The following is a 21,503-nucleotide window of genomic DNA, read 5'->3' on the forward strand; positions in this document are numbered from 1 at the left end:
TATTTCCCAAAAGTAACGAATGCAGCTGTGGACTCTTCCCGTTTAAGAAGAAAATAAGGTTAAGCCAACTTAAAAAAATTCTATCATGAGTCTATAATATGCACTGGTTAATAGAGATGTGCACTTGGCAGTTTTGTTCACTGCTGAATGCGGAAGAGGAGGCTGTTTTCGGTATTTGGCTCTTATTTGCGCCGAATATCCTCTTGTGCAAGTGAAACACACTAAGACCTGGTTTTGCACAGATCTTCATGTGTTTCACTTGCACAATAGGATATTCAGCTCCGAAAAGGGCCAAATAACTAAAATAGCCTCCTACTTCCGCATGCTGCAGTGAACGAATCTGCCAAGTGCACACATCTACTGGTTAATAGATACTCCTTCCTGCTAATGTGCACTGGCAAACAGGTACTCCTTCCTGCTAATGGGTACTTCTTCCTGCCAATGCGCACTGGCTAATGGCCATTTCTTCCTGCTAATGCGCACTGGCTAATGGGCACTTCTTCCTGCAAACGCGCACTGGCTAATGGGTACTTCTTCCTGCTAATGTGGACTGGCTAATGGCTACTTCTTCCTGCTAATGCGCACTAGCTAATGGGCACTTCTTCCTGCAAACACTCACTGGCTAATGGGTACTTCTTCCTGCTAATGCGCACTGGCTAATGGGCACTCCTTACTGCTAATGCGCACTGGTAAATGGGTACTCCTTCCTGCTAATACACACTGGCTGCTACTCCTTCCTGCTAATGGCTACTTCTTCGTGCTAATGTGCACTGGCTAATGGCTACTTCTTCCTGCTAATGCCCACTGGCTAATGGGTACTTCTTCCTGCTAATGCGCTTTGGCTAATGGGTACTTCTTCTTGCTAATGCGCACTGGCTAACGGTACTTCATCCTGCTAATGTGCACTGGCTAACAGGTACTTCTTCCTGCTAATGTGCACTGGCTAATGGGCACTTCTTCCTGCTAATGTGCACTGGCTAATAGGCACTTCTTCCTGCTAATGTGCACTGGCTAATGGGCACTTCTTCCTGCTAATGTGCACCGGCTTATGGCTATTTCTTTCTGCTAATGCGCACTGGCTAATGGCTACTTCTTCCTGCTAATGCGCACTGGCTAATGGCTACTTCTTCCTGCTAATGCACACTGATAAATGGGTACTCCTTCCTGCTAATGTGCACTGGTAAATGGGTACTCCTTCCTGCTAATACGCACTGGCTAATGGCTACTCCTCCTTCCTGCTAATGCACACTGGCTAATGGCAACTTCTTCCTGCTAATTCGCACTGGCGAATGGGTACTTCTTCCTGCTAATGCGCACTGGCTAATAGGTACTTCTTCCTGCTAATGCGCACTGGCTAAAAGGTACTTCCTGCTAATGCGCACTGGTTATTGGGTACTTCTTCCTTTACTCCTTCCTGCTAATGGCACTGGCTAATAGTTACTTCATGCTAAATTAGTTGTATAAGTCGCACTATGTACTTCCAACATTAGCAGAAGTTACATAACAGATTTTCTTGCAAGTTAATTCACTTCATTAAATCCTAATGAATTTAATCCCCATAGAGACCTTCCTTTTGCCCCATCATGCTTACCTCTCTGAACCAGTTAAGCGCAAAGAACAGAAGTGAGCAGAGAAATTCTCGCTCTTGTTTGGACAGAGACTCCAGCTTTTCTGTTACTTCCAGGTCTGTGAGATAAAGAGGGCAGCCTGCAAACATGGAGAGATGGGAATGGAATGCATTAAACCAAACTGTATATTTACTGGATTTACCTACGTATTATTAATTTTTAAAACCAGCCATGTATTTTTATTAAAATGGAGAGTATGTGAAAGAATATTCTTATTAAGAGCATATTCACGACCTGTGCTTTGTTCCTGTAAATATAATTTTTTTTATAGTCTCTTCAAGTGATAAGAGGCTAATGTACTAGGTATTTAGTTGCAAAGATAATGTAGGTGGTAACATCTTACTAAAAGACATGTAGTGTCATCACAAGTATCACTAGATATAATGTTCATGCTAACAAGTTGTGACCTGTTTCACTCTATATTAGGACACAGATGGTAAAAAAAATAAGATGCGGGCATACGTGTGTATGCTCCAATAACGGACTGTAACTTTATCTGGGCTGTTCCAGGAATGCAACACTCCCAATATGTTTATGGGACATAAAACCAAAAAACCTTCTTTCATGATTCAGATAGAACATGCATAACCAAAATAGTAAGATTGTAAGATGCAATATGCAGAAAGCAGTGTAATGTGATTTATACTGGCTGCAGGATTTCATTTGTAAAGTGCCCCCCTTGCTATGGAGCGAAGTGTCCCTTTCCAGCTTTTTTATAATAATTCCACAACGGCAGCCCTTACGAGGGTCAGCGTGAAAAAGTACGCCTGATCTGATGAGGATTAGAGAATCAGACTTCCTAGATGCTTCAGTGAAAATACATGAAACCAAATGAGTTTACTATGAAAGTGCCCACAAACCTGCTTTAAGTGACCTTTAGCAGACATACTATACAAAAACAGCAAATTAAAACTACTAGACTAAAAGTAATCATTTTAGTATGTTACCCTAACCTAAGGAGAAGTGTTCTAGAGTATAAGCTCATGTCAACAAGGGATATTAAACAGTATGAGATTGTAATATAAAATGATTATGTGTAGCTTAAAAAAACTTTCCAATGTTATTTAACAGGCGCTGCCAAGTTTTCTATTTATCTATCACTCCTGCCGATTAAAATTAGGTAAACCTATAAAACTGCCAATAAGAGAGAGTGTAAAGTAATTATCTTACAGGGTTTCCACGGTCTTGTTTGCACACACTTTTTTTTTTTGCCTGATTTATATTTGTCCCTAATTGCCATCAACAGGAGAGATAATAGAGTTTTAACCTAAAGTTTAAACATGGTGGTGCCCATTACTTTATATAAACTAGCTAAACCATTACACTTATACCGTCAGTATTTAAACTGCTTATATAACTGTAAAAAATGCATCTACATATTATTCTCAGGCTAATCTTTGCTTTGAATACATCATTATATCTAGTATTTACTGTTTAATATCCCTTTAAATAAACATAAAGCAAGATACCCTGTTAAAGTGCCCTAAAACAGAACAACAAAAAGTCAGAAAACATAATTTATGCTTACCTGATAAATTCCTTTCTCCTGTAGTGTGGTCAGTCCACGGGTCATCATTACTTCTGGGATATTAACTCCTCCCCAACAGGAAGTGCAAGAGGATCACCCAGCAGAGCTGCTATATAGCTCCTCCCCTCTACGTCACACCCAGTCATTCGACCGAGAACCAACGAGAAAGGAGAAGCTAAAGGGTGCAGTGGTGACTGGAGTATAATTTAAAAATTTAGACCTGCCATAAAAAACAGGGCGGGCCGTGGACTGACCACACTACAGGAGAAAGGAATTTATCAGGTAAGCATAAATTATGTTTTCTCCTGTTAAGTGTGGTCAGTCCACGGGTCATCATTACTTCTGGGATACCAATACCAAAGCTAAAGTACACGGATGACGGGAGGGACAGGCAGGATCTTATACGGAAGGAACCACTGCCTGAAGAACCTTTCTCCCAAAAATAGCCTCAGAAGAAGCAAAAGTGTCAAATTTGTAAAATTTGGAAAAAGTATGAAGACAAGACCAAGTTGCAGCCTTGCAAATCTGTTCAACAGAGGCCTCATTCTTAAAGGCCCAAGTGGAAGCCACAGCTCTAGTAGAATGAGCTGTAATTCTTTCAGGAGGCTGCTGTCCAGCAGTCTCATAAGCTAAACGTATTATGCTACGAAGCCAAAAAGAGAGAGAGGTAGCAGAAGCTTTTTGACCTCTCCTCTGACCAGAATAAACGACAAACAGGGAAGACGTTTGTCGAAAATCTTTAGTTGCCTGTAAATAAAATTTCAGGACACGGACTACATCTAGATTATGTAGAAGACGTTCCTTCTTTGAAGAAGGATTAGGACACAAGGATGGAACAACAATCTCTTGATTGATATTCCTGTTAGTGACCACCTTAGGTAAGAACCCAGGTTTAGTACGCAGAACAACCTTGTCTGAATGAAAAATCAGATAAGGAGAATCACAATGTAAGGCAGATAACTCAGAGACTCTCCGAGCCGAGGAAATAGCCATTAAAAACAGAACTTTCCAAGATAACAATTTGATATCAATGGAATGAAGGGGTTCAAACGGAACACCCTGTAAAACGTTAAGAACTAAGTTTAAACTCCATGGTGGAGCAACAGTTTTAAACACAGGCTTAATCCTGGCCAAAGCCTGACAAAAAGCCTGAAAGTCCGGAACTTCTGACAGACGTTTGTGTAAAAGAATGGACAGAGCTGAGATCTGTCCCTTTAAGGAACTAGCGGATAAACCCTTTTCTAAACCTTCTTGTAGAAAAGACAATATCCTAGGAATCCTAACCTTACTCCATGAGTAATTTTTGGATTCGCACCAATATAAGTATTTACGCCATATTTTATGGTAAATCTTTCTGGTAACAGGCTTCCTGGCCTGTATTAAGGTATCAATTACTGACTCAGAAAATCCACGTTTTGATAAAATCAAGCGTTCAATTTCCAAGCAGTCAGCTTCAGAGAAATTAGATTTTGATGTTTGAAGGGACCCTGGATCAGAAGGTCCTGTCTCAGAGGCAGAGACCAAGGTGGACAGGATGACATGTCCACTAGATCTGCATACCAAGTTCTGCGTGGCCACGCGGGCGCTATTAGAATCACCGATGCTCTCTCCTGTTTGATTCTGGCAATCAATCGAGGAAGCATCGGGAAGGGTGGAAACACATAAGCCATCCCGAAGGTGACCCGTAACAAGGAAGCTTGGCGTTCTGTCGAGACGCCATGAGATCTATCTCTGGTTTGCCCCAACGTCGAAGTATTTGGGCAAAGACCTCCGGATGAAGTTCCCACTCCCCCGGATGAAAAGTCTGACGACTTAGGAAATCCGCCTCCCAGTTCTCCACTCCCGGGATGTGGATTGCTGACAGGTGGCAAGAGTGAGACTCTGCCCAGCGAATTATCTTTGATACTTCCATCATCGCTAGGGAGCTTCTTGTCCCTCCTTGATGGTTGATGTAAGCTACAGTCGTGATGTTGTCCGACTGAAACCTGATGAACCCCCGAGTTGTTAACTGGGGCCAAGCCAGAAGAGCATTGAGGACTGCTCTCAATTCCAGAATGTTTATAGGCAGGAGACTCTCCTCCTGAGTCCATGATCCCTGAGCCTTCAGAGAATTCCAGATAGCGCCCCAACCTAGTAGGCTGGCGTCTGTTGTTACAATTGTCCAATCCGGCCTGCTGAATGGCACCCCCCTGGACAGATGTGGCCGAGAAAGCCACCATAGAAGAGAATTTCTGGTCTCTTGATCCAGATTCAGAGTAGGGGACAAATCTGAGTAATCCCCATTCCACTGATTTAGCATGCACAATTGCAGCGGTCTGAGATGTAGGCGTGCAAAGGGTACTATGTCCATTGCCGCTACCATTAAGCCGATCACCTCCATGCATTGAGCCACTGACGGGTGTTGAATGGAATGAAGGACACGGCATGCATTTTGAAGCTTTGTTAACCTGTCTTCTGTCAGGTAGATCTTCATTTCTATAGAATCTATAAGAGTCCCCAAGAAGGGAACTCTTGTGAGTGGAGAGAGAGAACTCTTCTTTTCGTTCACCTTCCATCCATGCGACCTTAGAAATGCCAGTACTAACTCTGTATGAGACTTGGCTGTTTGAAAGCTTGAAGCCTGTATCAGAATGTCGTCTAGGTACGGAGCTACCGAAATTCCTCGCGGTCTTAGTACCGCCAGAAGAGCACCCAGAACCTTGGTGAAGATTCTTGGAGCCGTAGCCAATCCGAATGGAAGAGCTACAAACTGGTAATGCCTGTCTAGGAAGGCAAACCTTAGATACCGGTAATGATCTTTGTGAATCGGTATGTGAAGGTAAGCATCCTTTAAATCCACTGTGGTCATGTACTGACCCTTTTGGATCATGGGTAGGATTGTCTGAATAGTTTCCATTTTGAACGATGGAACTCTTAGGAATTTGTTTAGGATCTTTAAATCCAAGATTGGTCTGAAGGTTCCCTCTTTTTTGGGAACCACAAACAGATTTGAGTAAAACCCCTGTCCGTGTTCCGACCGCGGAACCGGATGGATCACTCCCATTAGTAAAAGATCTTGTACACAGCGTAGAAACGCCTCTTTCTTTATTTGGTTTGTTGACAACCTTGACAGATGAAATCTCCCTTTTGGGGGAGAGGATTTGAAGTCCAGAAGATATCCCTGAGATATGATCTCTAACGCCCAGGGATCCTGGACATCTCTTGCCCAGGCCTGGGCGAAGAGAGAAAGTCTGCCCCCCACTAGATCCGTTCCCGGATCGGGGGCCCTCACTTCATGCTGTCTTAGGGGCAGTAGCAGGTTTTCTGGCCTGCTTGCCCTTGTTCCAGGACTGGTTGGGTCTCCAGCCTTGTCTGTAGCGAGCAACAGCTCCTTCCTGTTTTGGTGCAGAGGAAGTTGATGCTGCTCCTGCCTTGAAATTACGAAAGGAACGAAAATTAGACTGTCTAGCCCTAGGTTTGGCTCTGTCTTGAGGCAGGGCATGGCCCTTACCTCCAGTAATGTCAGCGATAATTTCTTTCAAACCGGGCCCGAATAAGGTCTGCCCTTTGAAAGGTATGTTAAGTAATTTAGATTTAGAAGTAACGTCAGCTGACCAGGATTTTAGCCACAGTGCTCTGCGTGCCTGAATGGCGAATCCGGAATTCTTAGCCGTAAGTTTAGTTAAATGTACTACGGCATCTGAAACAAATGAATTAGCTAGCTTAAGAGTTTTAAGCTTGTTTGAGATCTCATCTATAGTAATTGAGTCAAGAGTCTCTTTCAGGGACTCGGACCAAAAAGCGGCCGCGGCCGTGACAGACGCAATACATGCAAGGGGTTGCAATATAAAACCTTGTTGAACAAACATTTTCTTAAGGTAACCCTCTAATTTTTTATCCATTGGATCTGAAAAGGCACAGCTATCCTCCACTGGGATAGTGGTACGCTTAGCCAGAGTAGAAACCGCTCCCTCCACCTTAGGGACCGTCTGCCATAAGTCCCGTGTGGTGGCGTCTATTGGGAACATTTTTCTAAATACAGGAGGGGGGGAAAAGGGTACACCGGGCCTATCCCACTCCTTAGTAATTATCTCTGTAAGCCTCTTAGGTATAGGAAATACGTCAATACTCGCCGGTACCGCATAGTATCTATCCAGCCTACATAATTTCTCTGGGATTGCAACGGTGTTACAATCATTCAGAGCCGCTAATACCTCCCCTAGCAGTACACGGAGGTTTTCAAGCTTAAACTTAAAGTTAGAAATGTCTGAATCCACTCTATTGGGATCAGAACCGTCACCTGCAGATTGAAGCTCTCCGTCCTCATGTTCTGCATAGTGTGACGCAGTATCTGACATGGCCCTATTATTATCAGTGCACTCTGTTCTCACCCCAGAGTGATCACGCTTACCTCTAAGTTCTGGTAATTTAGACAAAACTTCAGTCATAACATGAGCCATGTCCTGTAATGTGATTTGTAATGGCCGCCCTGAAGTACTCGGCGTTACCATATCATGCACCTCCCGAGCGGGAGATGCAGGTACTGACACGTGAGGCAAGTTAGTCGGCATAACTTTCCCCTCGTTGTTTGGTGAATGATGTTCAATTTGTACAGATTGACTTTTATTTAAAGTAGCATCAATGCAATTAGTACATAAATTTCTATTAGGCTCCACTTTGGCTTTAGCACATATATACATAGCAGAAAAAATGTACATAATAAAAACGTTTTTTATCACAGTCAAAGCACAATCTCACAGGTCTGCTGTGAGTGATTACCTCCCTCAAAATAATTTTTGAAGACCCCTGAGCTCTGTAGAGACGATCCGGATCATGCAGGGAAGAAAACAGACTTGTGACTGAATTTCTGATGCGTAGCAAAAGCGCCAAAATAGGCCCCTCCCCCTCACACACATCAGTGAGGGAGATCAGTAAACTGTCTTAAATTAAATGAAACTACCGCCAAGTGGAAAAAAACAGTGCCCAAAACATTTTTTCACCCAGTACCTCAGATAATTAAACGATTTAACATGCCAGCAAAACGTTTAACATCAAATAAATGAAGTGTCATTAGAAAGCCTGTTGCTAGTCATTCCCACTGCAAGTTAGGCTAAAAAAATTTTTATGCATACAGTATTATCCCAGTGAAGTGCCATTCCCCAGAATACTGAAGTGTAAATATACATACATGACAGCCTGATACCAGTTGCTACTACTGCATTTAAGGCTGAACTTACATTATATCGGTATTGGCAGTATTTTCTCAGTCAATTCCATTCCTCAGAAAATAATATGCTGCTACATACCTCTTTGCAGGTGAACCTGCCCGCTGTCCCCTGATCTGAAGTTTACCTCACTCCTCAGATGGCCGAGAACAGCAAAATTATCTTAACTACGCCGGCTAAAATCATACAAAAACTCAGGTAGATTCTTCTTCAAATTCTACCTGAGAAGGAACAACACACTCCGGTGCTGTTTTAAAATAACAAACTTTTGATTGAAGATATAAAAACTAAGTATAATCACCACAGTCCTCTCACACATCCTATCTATTAGTTGGGTGCAAGAGAATGACTGGGTGTGACGTAGAGGGGAGGAGCTATATAGCAGCTCTGCTGGGTGATCCTCTTGCACTTCCTGTTGGGGAGGAGTTAATATCCCAGAAGTAATGATGACCCGTGGACTGACCACACTTAACAGGAGAAAATCCTGTTTGAGTTTTTAATTCTTAAAGGGATAGCAAAGCCAATTTATAAACCTTCATACATCTAATAGAGAAGCGATGGCGAACCTATGGCACGCAGAGACTGCTCTATTGGCACTCGAGCCATAATGAAAGTGTTTGAATGTTTGACTAAGGTACTACCAAAACAGTTTTTGAGATATACATACGATGACAAAAAACATAATTTATGTAAGAACTTACCTGATAAATTAATTTCTTTCATATTAGCAAGAGTCCATGAGCTAGTGACGTATGGGATATACATTCCTACCAGGAGGGGCAAAGTTTCCCAAACCTCAAAATGCCTATAAATACACCCCTCACCACACCCACAATTCAGTTTAACGAATAGCCAAGAAGTGGGGTGATAAAAAAGTGCAAAAGCATATAAAATAAGGAATTGGAAGAATTGTGCTTTATACAAAAATCATAACCACCACAAAAAAAAGGGCGGGCCTCATGGACTCTTGCTAATATGAAAGAAATGAATTTATCAGGTAAGTTCTTACATAAATTATGTTTTCTTTCATGTAATTAGCAAGAGTCCATGAGCTAGTGACGTATGGGATAATGATTACCCAAGATGTGGATCTTTCCACACAAGAGTCACTAGAGAGGGAGGAATAAAATAAAGACAGCCAATTCCTGCTGAAAATAATCCACACCCAAAATAAAGTTTAATGAAAAACATAAGCAGAAGATTCAAACTGAAACCGCTGCCTGAAGTACTTTTCTACCAAAAACTGCTTCAGAAGAAGAAAATACATTAAAATAGTAGAATTTAGTAAAAGTATGCAAAGAGGACCAAGTTGCTGCTTTGCAAATCTGATCAATCGAAGCTTCATTCCTAAACGCCCAGGAAGTAGAAACTGACCTAGTAGAATGAGCTGTAATCCTCTGAGGCGGAGTTTTACCCGACTCAACATAGGCAAGATGAATTAAAGATTTCAACCAAGATGCCAAAGAAATGGCAGAAGCTTTCTGGCCTTTTCTAGAACCGGAAAAGATAACAAATAGACTAGAAGTCTTACGGAAAGACTTAGTAGCTTCAACATAATATTTCAAAGCTCTAACAACATCCAAAGAATGCAACGATTTCTCCTTAGAATTCTTAGGATTAGGACATAATGAAGGAACCACAATTTCTCTACTAATGTTGTTGGAATTCACAACTTTAGGTAAAAAAATCAAAAGAAGTTCGCAACACTGCCTTATCCTGATGAAAAATCAGAAAAGGAGACTCACAAGAAAGAGCAGATAATTCAGAAACTCTTCTGGCAGAAGAGATTGCCAAAAGGAACAAAACTTTCCAAGAAAGTAATTTAATGTCCAATGAATGCATAGGTTCAAACGGAGGAGCTTGAAGAGCCCCCAGAACCAAATTCAAACTCCAAGGAGGAGAAATTGACTTAATGACAGGTTTTATATGAACCAAAGCTTCTACAAAACAATGAATATCAGGAAGAATAGCAATCTTTCTGTGAAAAAGAACAGAAAGAGCAGAGATTTGACCTTTCAAGGAACTTGCGGACAAACCCTTATCTAAACCATCCTGAAGAAACTGTAAAATTCTCGGTATTCTAAAAGAATGCCAAGAAAAATGATGAGAAAGACACCAAGAAATATAAGTCTTCCAGACTCTATAATATATCTCTCTAGATACAGATTTACGCGCCTGTAACATAGTATTAATCACAGAGTCAGAGAAACCTCTTTGACCAAGAATCAAGCGTTCAATCTCCATACCTTTAAATTTAAGGATTTCAGATCCTGATGGAAAAAAGGACCTTGCGACAGAAGGTCTGGTCTTAACGGAAGAGTCCACGGTTGGCAAGAGGCCATCCGGACCAGATCCGCATACCAAAACCTGTGAGGCCATGCCGGAGCTACCAGCAGAACAAACGAGCATTCCTTCAGAATCTTGGAGATTACTCTTGGAAGAAGAACTAGAGGCGGAAAGATATAGGCAGGATGATACTTCCAAGGAAGTGATAATGCATCCACTGCCTCCGCCTGAGGATCCCGGGATCTGGACAGATACCTGGGAAGTTTCTTGTTTAGATGAGACGCCATCAGATCTATTTCTGGAAGTTCCCACATTTGAACAATCTGAAGAAATACCTCTGGGTGAAGAGACCATTCGCCCGGATGCAACGTTTGGCGACTGAGATAATCCGCTTCCCAATTGTCTATACCTGGGATATGAACCGCAGAGATTAGACAGGAGCTGGATTCCGCCCAAACCAAAATTCGAGATACTTCTTTCATAGCCAGAGGACTGTGAGTCCCTCCTTGATGATTGATGTATGCCACAGTTGTGACATTGTCTGTCTGAAAACAAATGAACGATTCTCTCTTCAGAAGAGGCCAAAACTGAAGAGCTCTGAAAATTGGACGAAGTTCCAAAATATTGATCGGTAATCTCACCTCCTGAGATTCCCAAACTCCTTGTGCCGTCAGAGATCCCCAAACAGCTCCCCAACCCATGAGACTTGCATCTGTTGAAATTACAGTCCAGGTCGGAAGCACAAAAGAAGCCCCCTGAATTAAACGATGGTAATCTGTCCACCACGTTAGAGAGTGTCGTACAATCGGTTTTAAAGATATTATTTGAGATATCTTTGTGTAATCCTTGCACCATTGATTCAGCATACAGAGCTGAAGAGGTCGCATGTGAAAACGAGCAAAGGGGATCGCGTCCGATGCAGCAGTCATAAGACCTAGAATTTCCATGCATAAGGCTACCGAAGGGAATGATTGTGACTGAAGGTTTCGACAAGCTGAAATCAATTTTAGACGTCTCTTGTCTGTTAAAGACAGAGTCATGGACACTGAATCTATCTGGAAACCCAGAAAGGTCACCCTTGTCTGAGGAATCAATGAACTTTTTAGTGAATTGATCCTCCAACCATGATCTTGAAGAATCAACACAAGTCGATTCGTATGAGATTCTGCTAAATGTAAAGACTGAGCAAGTACCAAGATATCGTCCAAATAAGGAAATACCACAATACCCTGTTCTCTGATTACAGACAGAAGGGCACCGAGAACCTTTGTAAAAATTCTTGGAGCTGTAGCTAGGCCAAACGGCAGAGCCACAAACTGGTAATGCTTGTCCAGAAAAGAGAATCTCAGGAACTGATAATGATCTGGATGAATCGGAATATGCAGATATGCATCCTGTAAATCTATTGTGGACATATAATGCCCTTGCTGAACAAAAGGCAAGATAGTCCTTACAGTTACCATTTTGAACGTAGGTATCCTTACATAACGATTCAATATTTTTAGATCCAGAACTGGTCTGAAGGAATTCTCCTTCTTTGGTACAATGAAGAGATTTGAATAAAACCCCATCCCCTGTTCCGGAACTGGAACTGGCATAATTACTCCAGCCAACTCTAGATCTGAAACACAATTCAGAAATGCTTAAGCTTTCACTGGATTTACTGGGACACGGGAAAGAAAAAATCTCTTTGCAGTAGGTCTCATCTTGAAACCAATTCTGTACCCTTCTGAAACAATGTTCTGAATCCAAAGATTGTGAACAGAATTGAACCAAATTTCTTTGAAAAAACGTAACCTGCCCCCTACCAGCTGAGCTGGAATGAGGGCCGCACCTTCATGTGGACTTAGAAGCAGGCTTTGCCTTTCTAGCAGGCTTGGATTTATTCCAGACTGGAGATGGTTTCCAAACTGAAACTGCTCCTGAGGATGAAGGATCAGGCTTTTGTTCTTTGTTGAAACGAAAGGAACGAAAACGATTATTAGCCCTGTTTTTACCCTTAGATTTTTTATCCTGTGGTAAAAAAGTTCCTTTCCCACCAGTAACAGTTGAGATAATAGAATCCAACTGAGAACCAAATAATTTGTTACCCTGGAAAGAAATGGAAAGTAGAGTTGATTTAGAAGCCATATCAGCATTCCAAGTCTTAAGCCATAAAGCTCTTCTAGCTAAAATAGCTAGAGACATAAACCTGACATCAACTCTAATAATATCAAAAATGGCATCACAGATAAAATTATTAGCATGCTGAAGAAGAATAATAATATTATGAGAATCATGATCTGTTACTTGTTGCGCTAAAGTTTCCAACCAAAAAGTTGAAGCTGCAGCAACATCAGCCAATGATATAGCAGGTCTAAGAAGATTACCTGAACACAGATAAGCTTTTCTTAGAAAACATAATTTATGCTTACCTGATAAATTCATTTCTTCTGTAGTGTGATCAGTCCACGGGTCATCATTACTTCTGGGATATTACTCCTCCCCAACAGGAAGTGCAAGAGGATTCACCCAGCAGAGCTGCATATAGCTCCTCCCCTCTACGTCACTCCCAGTCATTCGACCAAGGACCAACGAGAAAGGAGAAGCCCAAGGGTGTAGTGGTGACTGGAGTATAATTTAAAAAATATTTACCTGCCTTAAAAAACAGGGCGGGCCGTGGACTGATCACACTACAGAAGAAAGGAATTTATCAGGTAAGCATAAATTATGTTTTCTTCTGTTAAGTGTGATCAGTCCACAGGTCATCATTACTTCTGGGATACCAATACCAAAGCAAAAGTACACGGATGACGGGAGGGATAGGCAGGCTCTTTATACAGAAGGAACCACTGCCTGAAGAACCTTTCTCCCAAAAATAGCCTCCGAGGAAGCAAAAGTGTCAAATTTGTAAAATTTGGAAAAAGTATGAAGTGAAGACCAAGTTGCAGCCTTGCAAATCTGTTCAACAGAGGCCTCATTCTTGAAGGCCCAAGTGGAAGCCACAGCTCTAGTAGAATGAGCTGTAATTCTTTCAGGAGGCTGCTGTCCAGCAGTCTCATAAGCTAAACGTATTATGCTACAAAGCCAAAAGGAAAGAGAGGTAGCAGAAGCCTTTTGACCTCTCCTCTGACCAGAGTAAACGACAAACAGAGAAGACGTTTGTCGAAATTCCTTAGTTGCCTGTAAGTAAAATTTTAGGGCACGAACAACGTCCAGATTGTGCAGTAGACGTTCCTTCTTCGAAGAAGGATTTGGACACAAAGAAGGAACAACAATCTCTTGATTGATATTCCTGTTAGTGACTACCTTAGGTAAGAACCCAGGTTTAGTACGCAGAACTACCTTATCCGAATGAAAAATCAAATAAGGAGAATCACAATGTAAGGCTGATAACTCAGAGACTCTTCGAGCCGAGGAAATAGCCATTAAAAATAGAACTTTCCAAGATAACAACTTTATATCAATGGAATGAAGGGGTTCAAACGGAACGCCCTGCAAAACGTTAAGAACAAGGTTTAAGCTCCATGGCGGAGCAACAGTTTTAAACACAGGCTTAATCCTGGCCAAAGCCTGACAAAAAGCCTGAACATCTGGGACTTCTGACAGACGTTTGTGTAACAGAATGGACAGAGCTGAGATCTGTCCCTTTAATGAACTAGCAGATAAACCCTTTTCTAAACCTTCTTGTAGAAAAGACAATATCCTAGGAATCCTAACCTTACTCCAAGAGTAACCTTTGGATTCACACCAATATAGGTATTTACGCCATATCTTATGGTAAATCCTTCTGGTAACAGGCTTCCTAGCCTGTATTAAGGTGTCAATAACTGACTCAGAAAACCCACGTCTTGATAAAATCAAACGTTCAATTTCCAAGCAGTCAGCTTCAGAGAAGTTAGATTTTGATGTTTGAAAGGACCCTGTATCAGGAGGTCCTGTTTCAGAGGTAGAGACCAAGGTGGACATGTCCACCAGGTCTGCATACCAAGTCCTGCGTGGCCATGCAGGTGCTATTAGAATCACTGATGGTCTCTTCTGTTTGATTCTGGCAATCAATCGAGGAAGCATCGGGAAGGGTGGAAACACATAAGCCATCCTGAAGTCCCAAGGTGCTGTCAGGGCATCTATCAGGACTGCTCCTGGATCCCTGGATCTGGACCCGTAACGAGGAAGCTTGGCATTCTGCCGAGACGCCATGAGATCTATCTCTGGTTTGCCCCAACGTCGAAGAATTTAGGCAAAGACCTCCGGATGAAGTTCCCACTCCCCCGGATGAAAAGTCTGACGACTTAAGAAATCCGCCTCCCAGTTCTCCACTCCCGGAATGTGGATTGCTGACAGGTGGCAAGAGTGAGACTCTGCCCAGCGAATTATCTTTGATACTTCCATCATTGCTAGGGGGCTTCTTGTCCCTCCCTGATGGTTGATGTAAGCTACCGTCGTGATGTTGTCCGACTGAAACCTGATGAACCCCCGAGTTGTCAACTGGGGCCAAGCCAGGAGGGCATTGAGAACTGCTCTCAATTCCAGAATGTTTATTGGCAGGAGACTCTCCTCCTGACTCCATTGTCCCTGAGCTTTCAGAGAATTCCAGACGGCACCCCAACCTAGAAGGCTGGCGTCTGTTGTTACAATTGTCCAGTCTGGTCTGCTGAATGGCATCCCCCTGGACAGATGTGGCCGAGAAAGCCACCATAGAAGAGAATTTCTGGTCTCTTGATCCAGATTCAGAGAAGGGGACAAGTCTGAGTAATCCCCATTCCACTGACTTAGCATGCACAGTTGCAGTGGTCTGAGGTGTAAGCGAGCAAAGGGAACTATGTCCATTGCCGCTACCATTAAGCCGATTACCTCCATGCATTGAGCCACTGACGGGTGTTGAATGGAATGAAGGGTGCGGCAAGCACTTTGAAGTCTTGTTAACCTGTCCTCTGTCAGGTAAATCTTCATTTCTACAGAATCTATAAGAGTCCCCAGGAAGGGAACTCTTGTGAGTGGAACGAGTGAACTTTTCTTTTCGTTCACCTTCCATCCATGTGACCTTAGAAAAGCCAGTACTAACTCTGTATGAGACTTGGCAGTTTGAAAGCTTGAAGCTTGTATCAGAATGTCGTCTAGGTACGGAGCTACCGAGATTCCCCGTGGTCTTAGTACCGCCAGAAGAGCACCCAGAACCTTTGTGAAGATTCTTGGAGCTGTAGCCAATCCGAATGGAAGAGCTACAAACTGGTAATGCTTGTCTAGAAAGGCAAACCTTAGATACCGGTAATGATCTTTGTGAATCGGTATGTGAAGGTAAGCATCTTTTAAATCCACTGTGGTCATGTACTGACCTTCTTGGATCATGGGTAAAATTGTCCGAATAGTCTCCATTTTGAACGATGGAACTCTTAGGAATTTGTTTAGGATCTTTAAATCCAGGATTGGTCTGAAAGTTCCTTCTTTTTTGGGAACCACAAACAGATTTGAGTAAAACCCTTGTCCCTGTTCCGACCGTGGAACTGGATGGATTACTCCCATTAACAAAAGTTCTTGTACGCAGCGTAGAAACGCTTCTTTCTTTGTTTGGTTTGTTGACAACCTTGACAGATGAAATCTCTCTCTTGGAGGAGAGTATTTGAAGTCCAGAAGGTATCCCTGAGATATTATCTCTAGTGCCCAGGGATCCTGGACATCTCTTGCCCAAGCCTGGGCGAAGAGAGAAAGTCTGCCCCCCACTAGATCCGATCCCGGATCGGGGGCCCTCAATTCATGCTGTTTTAGGGGCAGCAGCAGGCTTCCTGGCCTGCTTGCCCTTGTTCCAGGACTGGTTAGGTCTCCAGCCTTGTCTGTAGCGAGCAACAGATCCTTCTTGATTTGGAGCAGTGGAAGTTGATGCTGCTCCAGCTTTGAAATTCCGAAAGGAACGAAAATTAGACTGTCTAGCCTTAGGTTTGGCTCTGTCTTGAGGCAGGGCGTGGCCCTTACCTCCTGTAATGTCAGCGATAATTTCTTTCAAACCGGGCCCAAATAAGGTCTGCCCTTGAAAGGTATATTAAGCAATTTGGACTTAGAAGTTACATCAGCTGACCAGGATTTTAGCCACAGTGCTCTGCGCGCCTGAATGGCGAAACCGGAATTCTTAGCCGTAAGTTTAGTTAAATGTACTACGGCTTCCGAAATGAATGAATTAGCTAGCTTAAGGATTCTAAGCCTGTCCGAAATGTCGTCCAGAGTAGCTGAACTAAGGTTCTCTTCCAGAGACTCAATCCAGAATGCCGCTGCAGCCGTGACCGGCGCAATGCATGCAAGGGGCTGCAATATAAAACCTTGTTGAACAAACATTTTCTTAAGGTAACCCTCTAACTTTTTATCCATTGGATCTGAAAAGGCACAGCTATCCTCTACCGGGATAGTGGTACGCTTAGCTAAAGTAGAAACTGATCCCTCCACCTTAGGGACCGTTTGCCATAAGTCCCGTGTGGTGGTGTCTATTGAAAACATCTTTCTAAATATCGGAGGGGGTGAGAACGGCACACCGGGTCTATCCCACTCCTTAGTAATAATTTCAGTTAGTCTCTTAGGTATAGGAAAAACGTCAGTACTTGTTGGTACAGCAAAATATTTATCCAACCTACACATTTTCTCTGGTATTGCAACTGTGTTACAATCATTCAGAGCCGCTAACACCTCCCCTAATAATACACGGAGGTTTTCCAGCTTAAATTTAAAATTTGAAATATCTGAATCCAATCTGTTTGGATCAGAACCGTCAGCCGCAGAATGAAGCTCTCCGTCCTCATGTTCTGCAAGTTGTGACGCAGTATCTGACATGGCCCTAGCATTATCAGCGCACTCTGTTCTCACCCCAGAGTGATCACGCTTGCCTCTTAGCTCTGGTAATTTAGCCAAAACCTCATTCATAACAGTAGCCATATCTTGTAATGTTATTTGAAATGGCCGCCCAGATGTACTGGGCGCCACAATATCGCGCACCTCCCGAACGGGAGATGCAGGTACTGACACGTGAGGCGAGTTAGTCGGCATAACTCTCCCCTCGTTGTTTGGTGAAATTTGTTCAATTTGTACAGATTGACTTTTATTTAAAGTAGCATCAATACAGTTAGTACATAAATTTCTATTGGGCTCCACTTTGGCGTTAGTACAAATAGTACAGGTCTCATCCTCTGAATCAGACATGTTTAACACACTAGCAACTAAACTTGCAACTTGGAAATATTATACAATGCAAAACGTACTGTGCCTAAGAAGCACAGAAGATATATGACAGTTGAAATCAATAAACTGAAAAGGTTACAGCATCAAACTTTGTAAAACAAAACACAATTTTAGCAAAGGCTTGTTCCCATTAGCAAGAATAACTAACCCTGATGGCCTAAAATTTTTTTAAGAATAAACGTTTTTTATCACAGTCAACTACAATCTCACAGCTCTGTTGTGAAGTTTATTTCCCTCAAACAAGCTTTGAAGACCCCTGAGTTCTGTAGAGATGAACCGGAACATGCAGGAAAACAACAATGACTTTCTGACTGAAATTTTTGATGCGTAGCAAAAGCGCCAAAAAAGGCCCCTCCCCCTCACACACAACAGTGAGAGAGATCAGTAAACTGTCAGAATTAGATCAAGCAACTGCCAAGTGGAAAAATAGTGCCCAAACATTTTATTCACCCAGTACCTCAGAAAATGAAAACGATTTTACATTCCAGCAAAAAAGTTTAACATAAATTAGTAAAAAGCCTGTTGCATGCAAATAGGCTAAAGTTTATATACACAGTGTAATTCCAGTGAAGTACCATTCCCCAGAATACTCAAATGTAAAATATACATACATGATATTGTATCGGTATGGCAGGATTTTCTCATCAATTCCATTGTCAGAAAATAAAAACTGCTACATACCTCTTTGCAGATTAACCTGCCCGTTGTCCCCTGATCTGAAGTTTACCTCTCCTCAGATGGCCGAGAAACAGCAATATGATTTTAACTACTCCGGCTAAAATCATAGTAAAAACTCTGGTAGATTCTTCTTCAAATTCTACCAGAGAAGGAATAACACACTCCGGTGCTATTAAAAAACAACAAACTTTTGATTGAAGAAATAAAACTAAATAAAATCACCATAGTCCTCTCACACATCCTATCTAGTCGTTGGGTGCAAGAGAATGACTGGGAGTGACGTAGAGGGGAGGAGCTATATGCAGCTCTGCTGGGTGAATCCTCTTGCACTTCCTGTTGGGGAGGAGTAATATCCCAGAAGTAATGATGACCCGTGGACTGATCACACTTAACAGAAGAAAGGATTCAATTTTCCTATCTAAAGGATCCTTAAACGAAGTACCATCTGACGTAGGAATAGTAGTACGTTTAGCAAGGTTAGAAATAGCCCCATCAACTCTAGGGATTTTGTCCCAAAATTCTAATCTGTCAGACGGCACAGGATATAATTGCTTAAAACGTTTAGAAGGAGTAAATGAATTACCCAATTTATCCCATTCTTTGGAAATTACTTCAGAAATAGCATTAGGAACAGGAAAAACTTCTGGAATAACCACAGGAGATTTAAATACCTTATCTAAACGTTTAGAATTAGTATCAAGAGGACCAGAATCCTCTATTTCTAAAGCAATTTGTACTTCTTTAAGTAAAGAACGAATAAATTCCATTTTAAATAAATATGAAGATTTATCAGCATCAATCTCTGAGACAGAATCCTCTGAACCAGAAGAATCATCAGAATCAGAATGATGATGTTCATTTAAAAATTCATCTGTAGGGAGAGAAGTTTTAAAAGATTTTGTATGTTTACTAGAAGGAGAAATAACAGACATAGCCTTCTTGATGGATTCAGAAACAAAATCTCTTATGTTATCAGGAACATTCTGCACCTTAGATGTTGAAGGAACTGCAACAGGCAATGGTACTTTACTAAAGGAAATATTATCTGCATTAACAAGTTTGTCATGACAATTAATACAAACAACAGCCGGAGGAATAGCTACCAAACGTTTACAGCAGATACACTTAGCTTTGGTAGGTCCAGCACTAGACAGCGATTTTCCTGAAGTATCTTCTGACTCAGATGCAACGTGAGACATCTTGCAATATGTAAGAGAAAAAACAACATATAAAGCAAAATTGATCAAATTCCTTAAATGACAGTTTCAGGAATGGGAAAAAATGCCAAAGAACAAGCTTCTAGCAACCAGAAGCAATGAAAAATGAGACTTAAATAATGTGGAGACAAAAGCGACGCCCATATTTTTTTAGCGCCAATTAAGACGCCCACATTATTTGGCGCCTAAATGCTTTTGGCGCCAAAAATGACGCCACTTCCGGAACGCCGACATTTTTGGCGCAAAATAACGTCAAAAAATGACGCAACTTCCGGCGACACGTATGACGCCGGAAACGGAAAAGATTTTTTGCGCCAAAAAAGTCAGCGCCAAGAATGACGCAATAAAATGAAGCATTTTCAGCCCCCGTGAGCCTAACAGCCCACAGGGAAAAAAGAGTCAAATTTTTGAAGGTAAGAAAAAATGATTAATTCAAATGCATTATCCCAAATATGAAACTGACTGTCTGAAAATAAGGAATGTTGAACATTCTGAGTCAAGGCAAATAAATGTTTGAATACATATATTTAGAACTTTATAAACAAAGTGCCCAACCATAGCTTAGAGTGTCACAGAAAATAAGATTTACTTACCCCAGGACACTCATCTACATGTTTGTAGAAAGCCAAACCAGTACTGAAACGAGAATCAGCAGAGGTAATGGTATATAAATAAGAGTATATCGTCGATCTGAAAAGGGAGGTAAGAGATGAATCTCTACGACCGATAACAGAGAACCTATGAAATAGACCCCGTAGAAGGAGATCACTGCATTCAAATAGTCAATACTCTCCTCACATCCCTCTGACATTCACTGCACGCTGAGAGGAAAACCGGGCTCCAACTTGCTGCGGAGCGCATATCAACGTAGAATCTAGCACAAACTTACTTCACCACCTCCATAGGAGGCAAAGTTTGTAAAACTGAATTGTGGGTGTGGTGAGGGGTGTATTTATAGGCATTTTGAGGTTTGGGAAACTTTGCCCCTCCTGGTAGGAATGTATATCCCATACGTCACTAGCTCATGGACTCTTGCTAATTACATGAAAGAAATATAATTTATGCTTACCTGATAAATTCATTTCTCCTGTAGTGTAGTCAGTCCACGGGTCATCCATTACTTATGGGATTATATCTCCTCCCTAACAGGAAGTGCAAGAGGATCACCCAAGCAGAGCTGCTATATAGCTCCTCCCCTCTACGTCATACCCAGTCATTCGACCGAAACCAAACGAGAAAGGAGAAAACTATAGGGTGCAGTGGTGACTGGAGTTTAATTTAAAATTTAGACCTGCCGTAAAAAACAGGGCGGGCCGTGGACTGACTACACTACAGGAGAAATGAATTTATCAGGTAAGCATAAATTATATTTTCTCCTGTTAAGTGTAGTCAGTCCACGGGTCATCCATTACTTATGGGATACCAATACCAAAGCTAAAAGTACACGGATGACGGGAGGGACAGGCAGGATCTTTACACTGAAGGAACCACTGCCTGTAGAACCTTTCTCCCAAAAACAGCCTCCGAAGAAGCAAAAGTGTCAAATTTGTAAAATTTTGAAAAAGTGTGAAGTGAAGACCAAGTTGCAGCCTTGCAAATCTGTTCAACAGAGGCCTCATTCTTAAAGGCCCAAGTGGAAGCCACAGCTCTAGTAGAATGAGCCGTAATCCTTTCAGGAGGCTGCTGTCCAGCAGTCTCATAGGCTAAACGTATTATGCTACGAAGCCAAAAAGAGAGAGAGGTAGCCGAAGCTTTTTGACCT

The 21,503-nt window shown here is 42.0% G+C and overlaps 1 protein-coding gene across 1 annotated transcript in view; it reads right to left on the reverse strand.

Moving 5' to 3' along the window:
• The window catches only part of FANCD2 (FA complementation group D2), a gene marked incomplete in the record, with an annotated part of 1,113,076 nt that overhangs the window by 434,012 nt on the left and 657,561 nt on the right, over positions 1-21,503 (reverse strand). Inside the window, 1 exon segment of the mRNA XM_053689418.1 lies at positions 1,592-1,707. Within this exon segment, the coding sequence (XP_053545393.1) occupies positions 1,592-1,707 (116 nt within the window).

This window comes from Bombina bombina, chromosome 7, assembly GCF_027579735.1.
Source record: "Bombina bombina isolate aBomBom1 chromosome 7, aBomBom1.pri, whole genome shotgun sequence".
Taxonomy (NCBI): domain Eukaryota; kingdom Metazoa; phylum Chordata; class Amphibia; order Anura; family Bombinatoridae; genus Bombina; species Bombina bombina.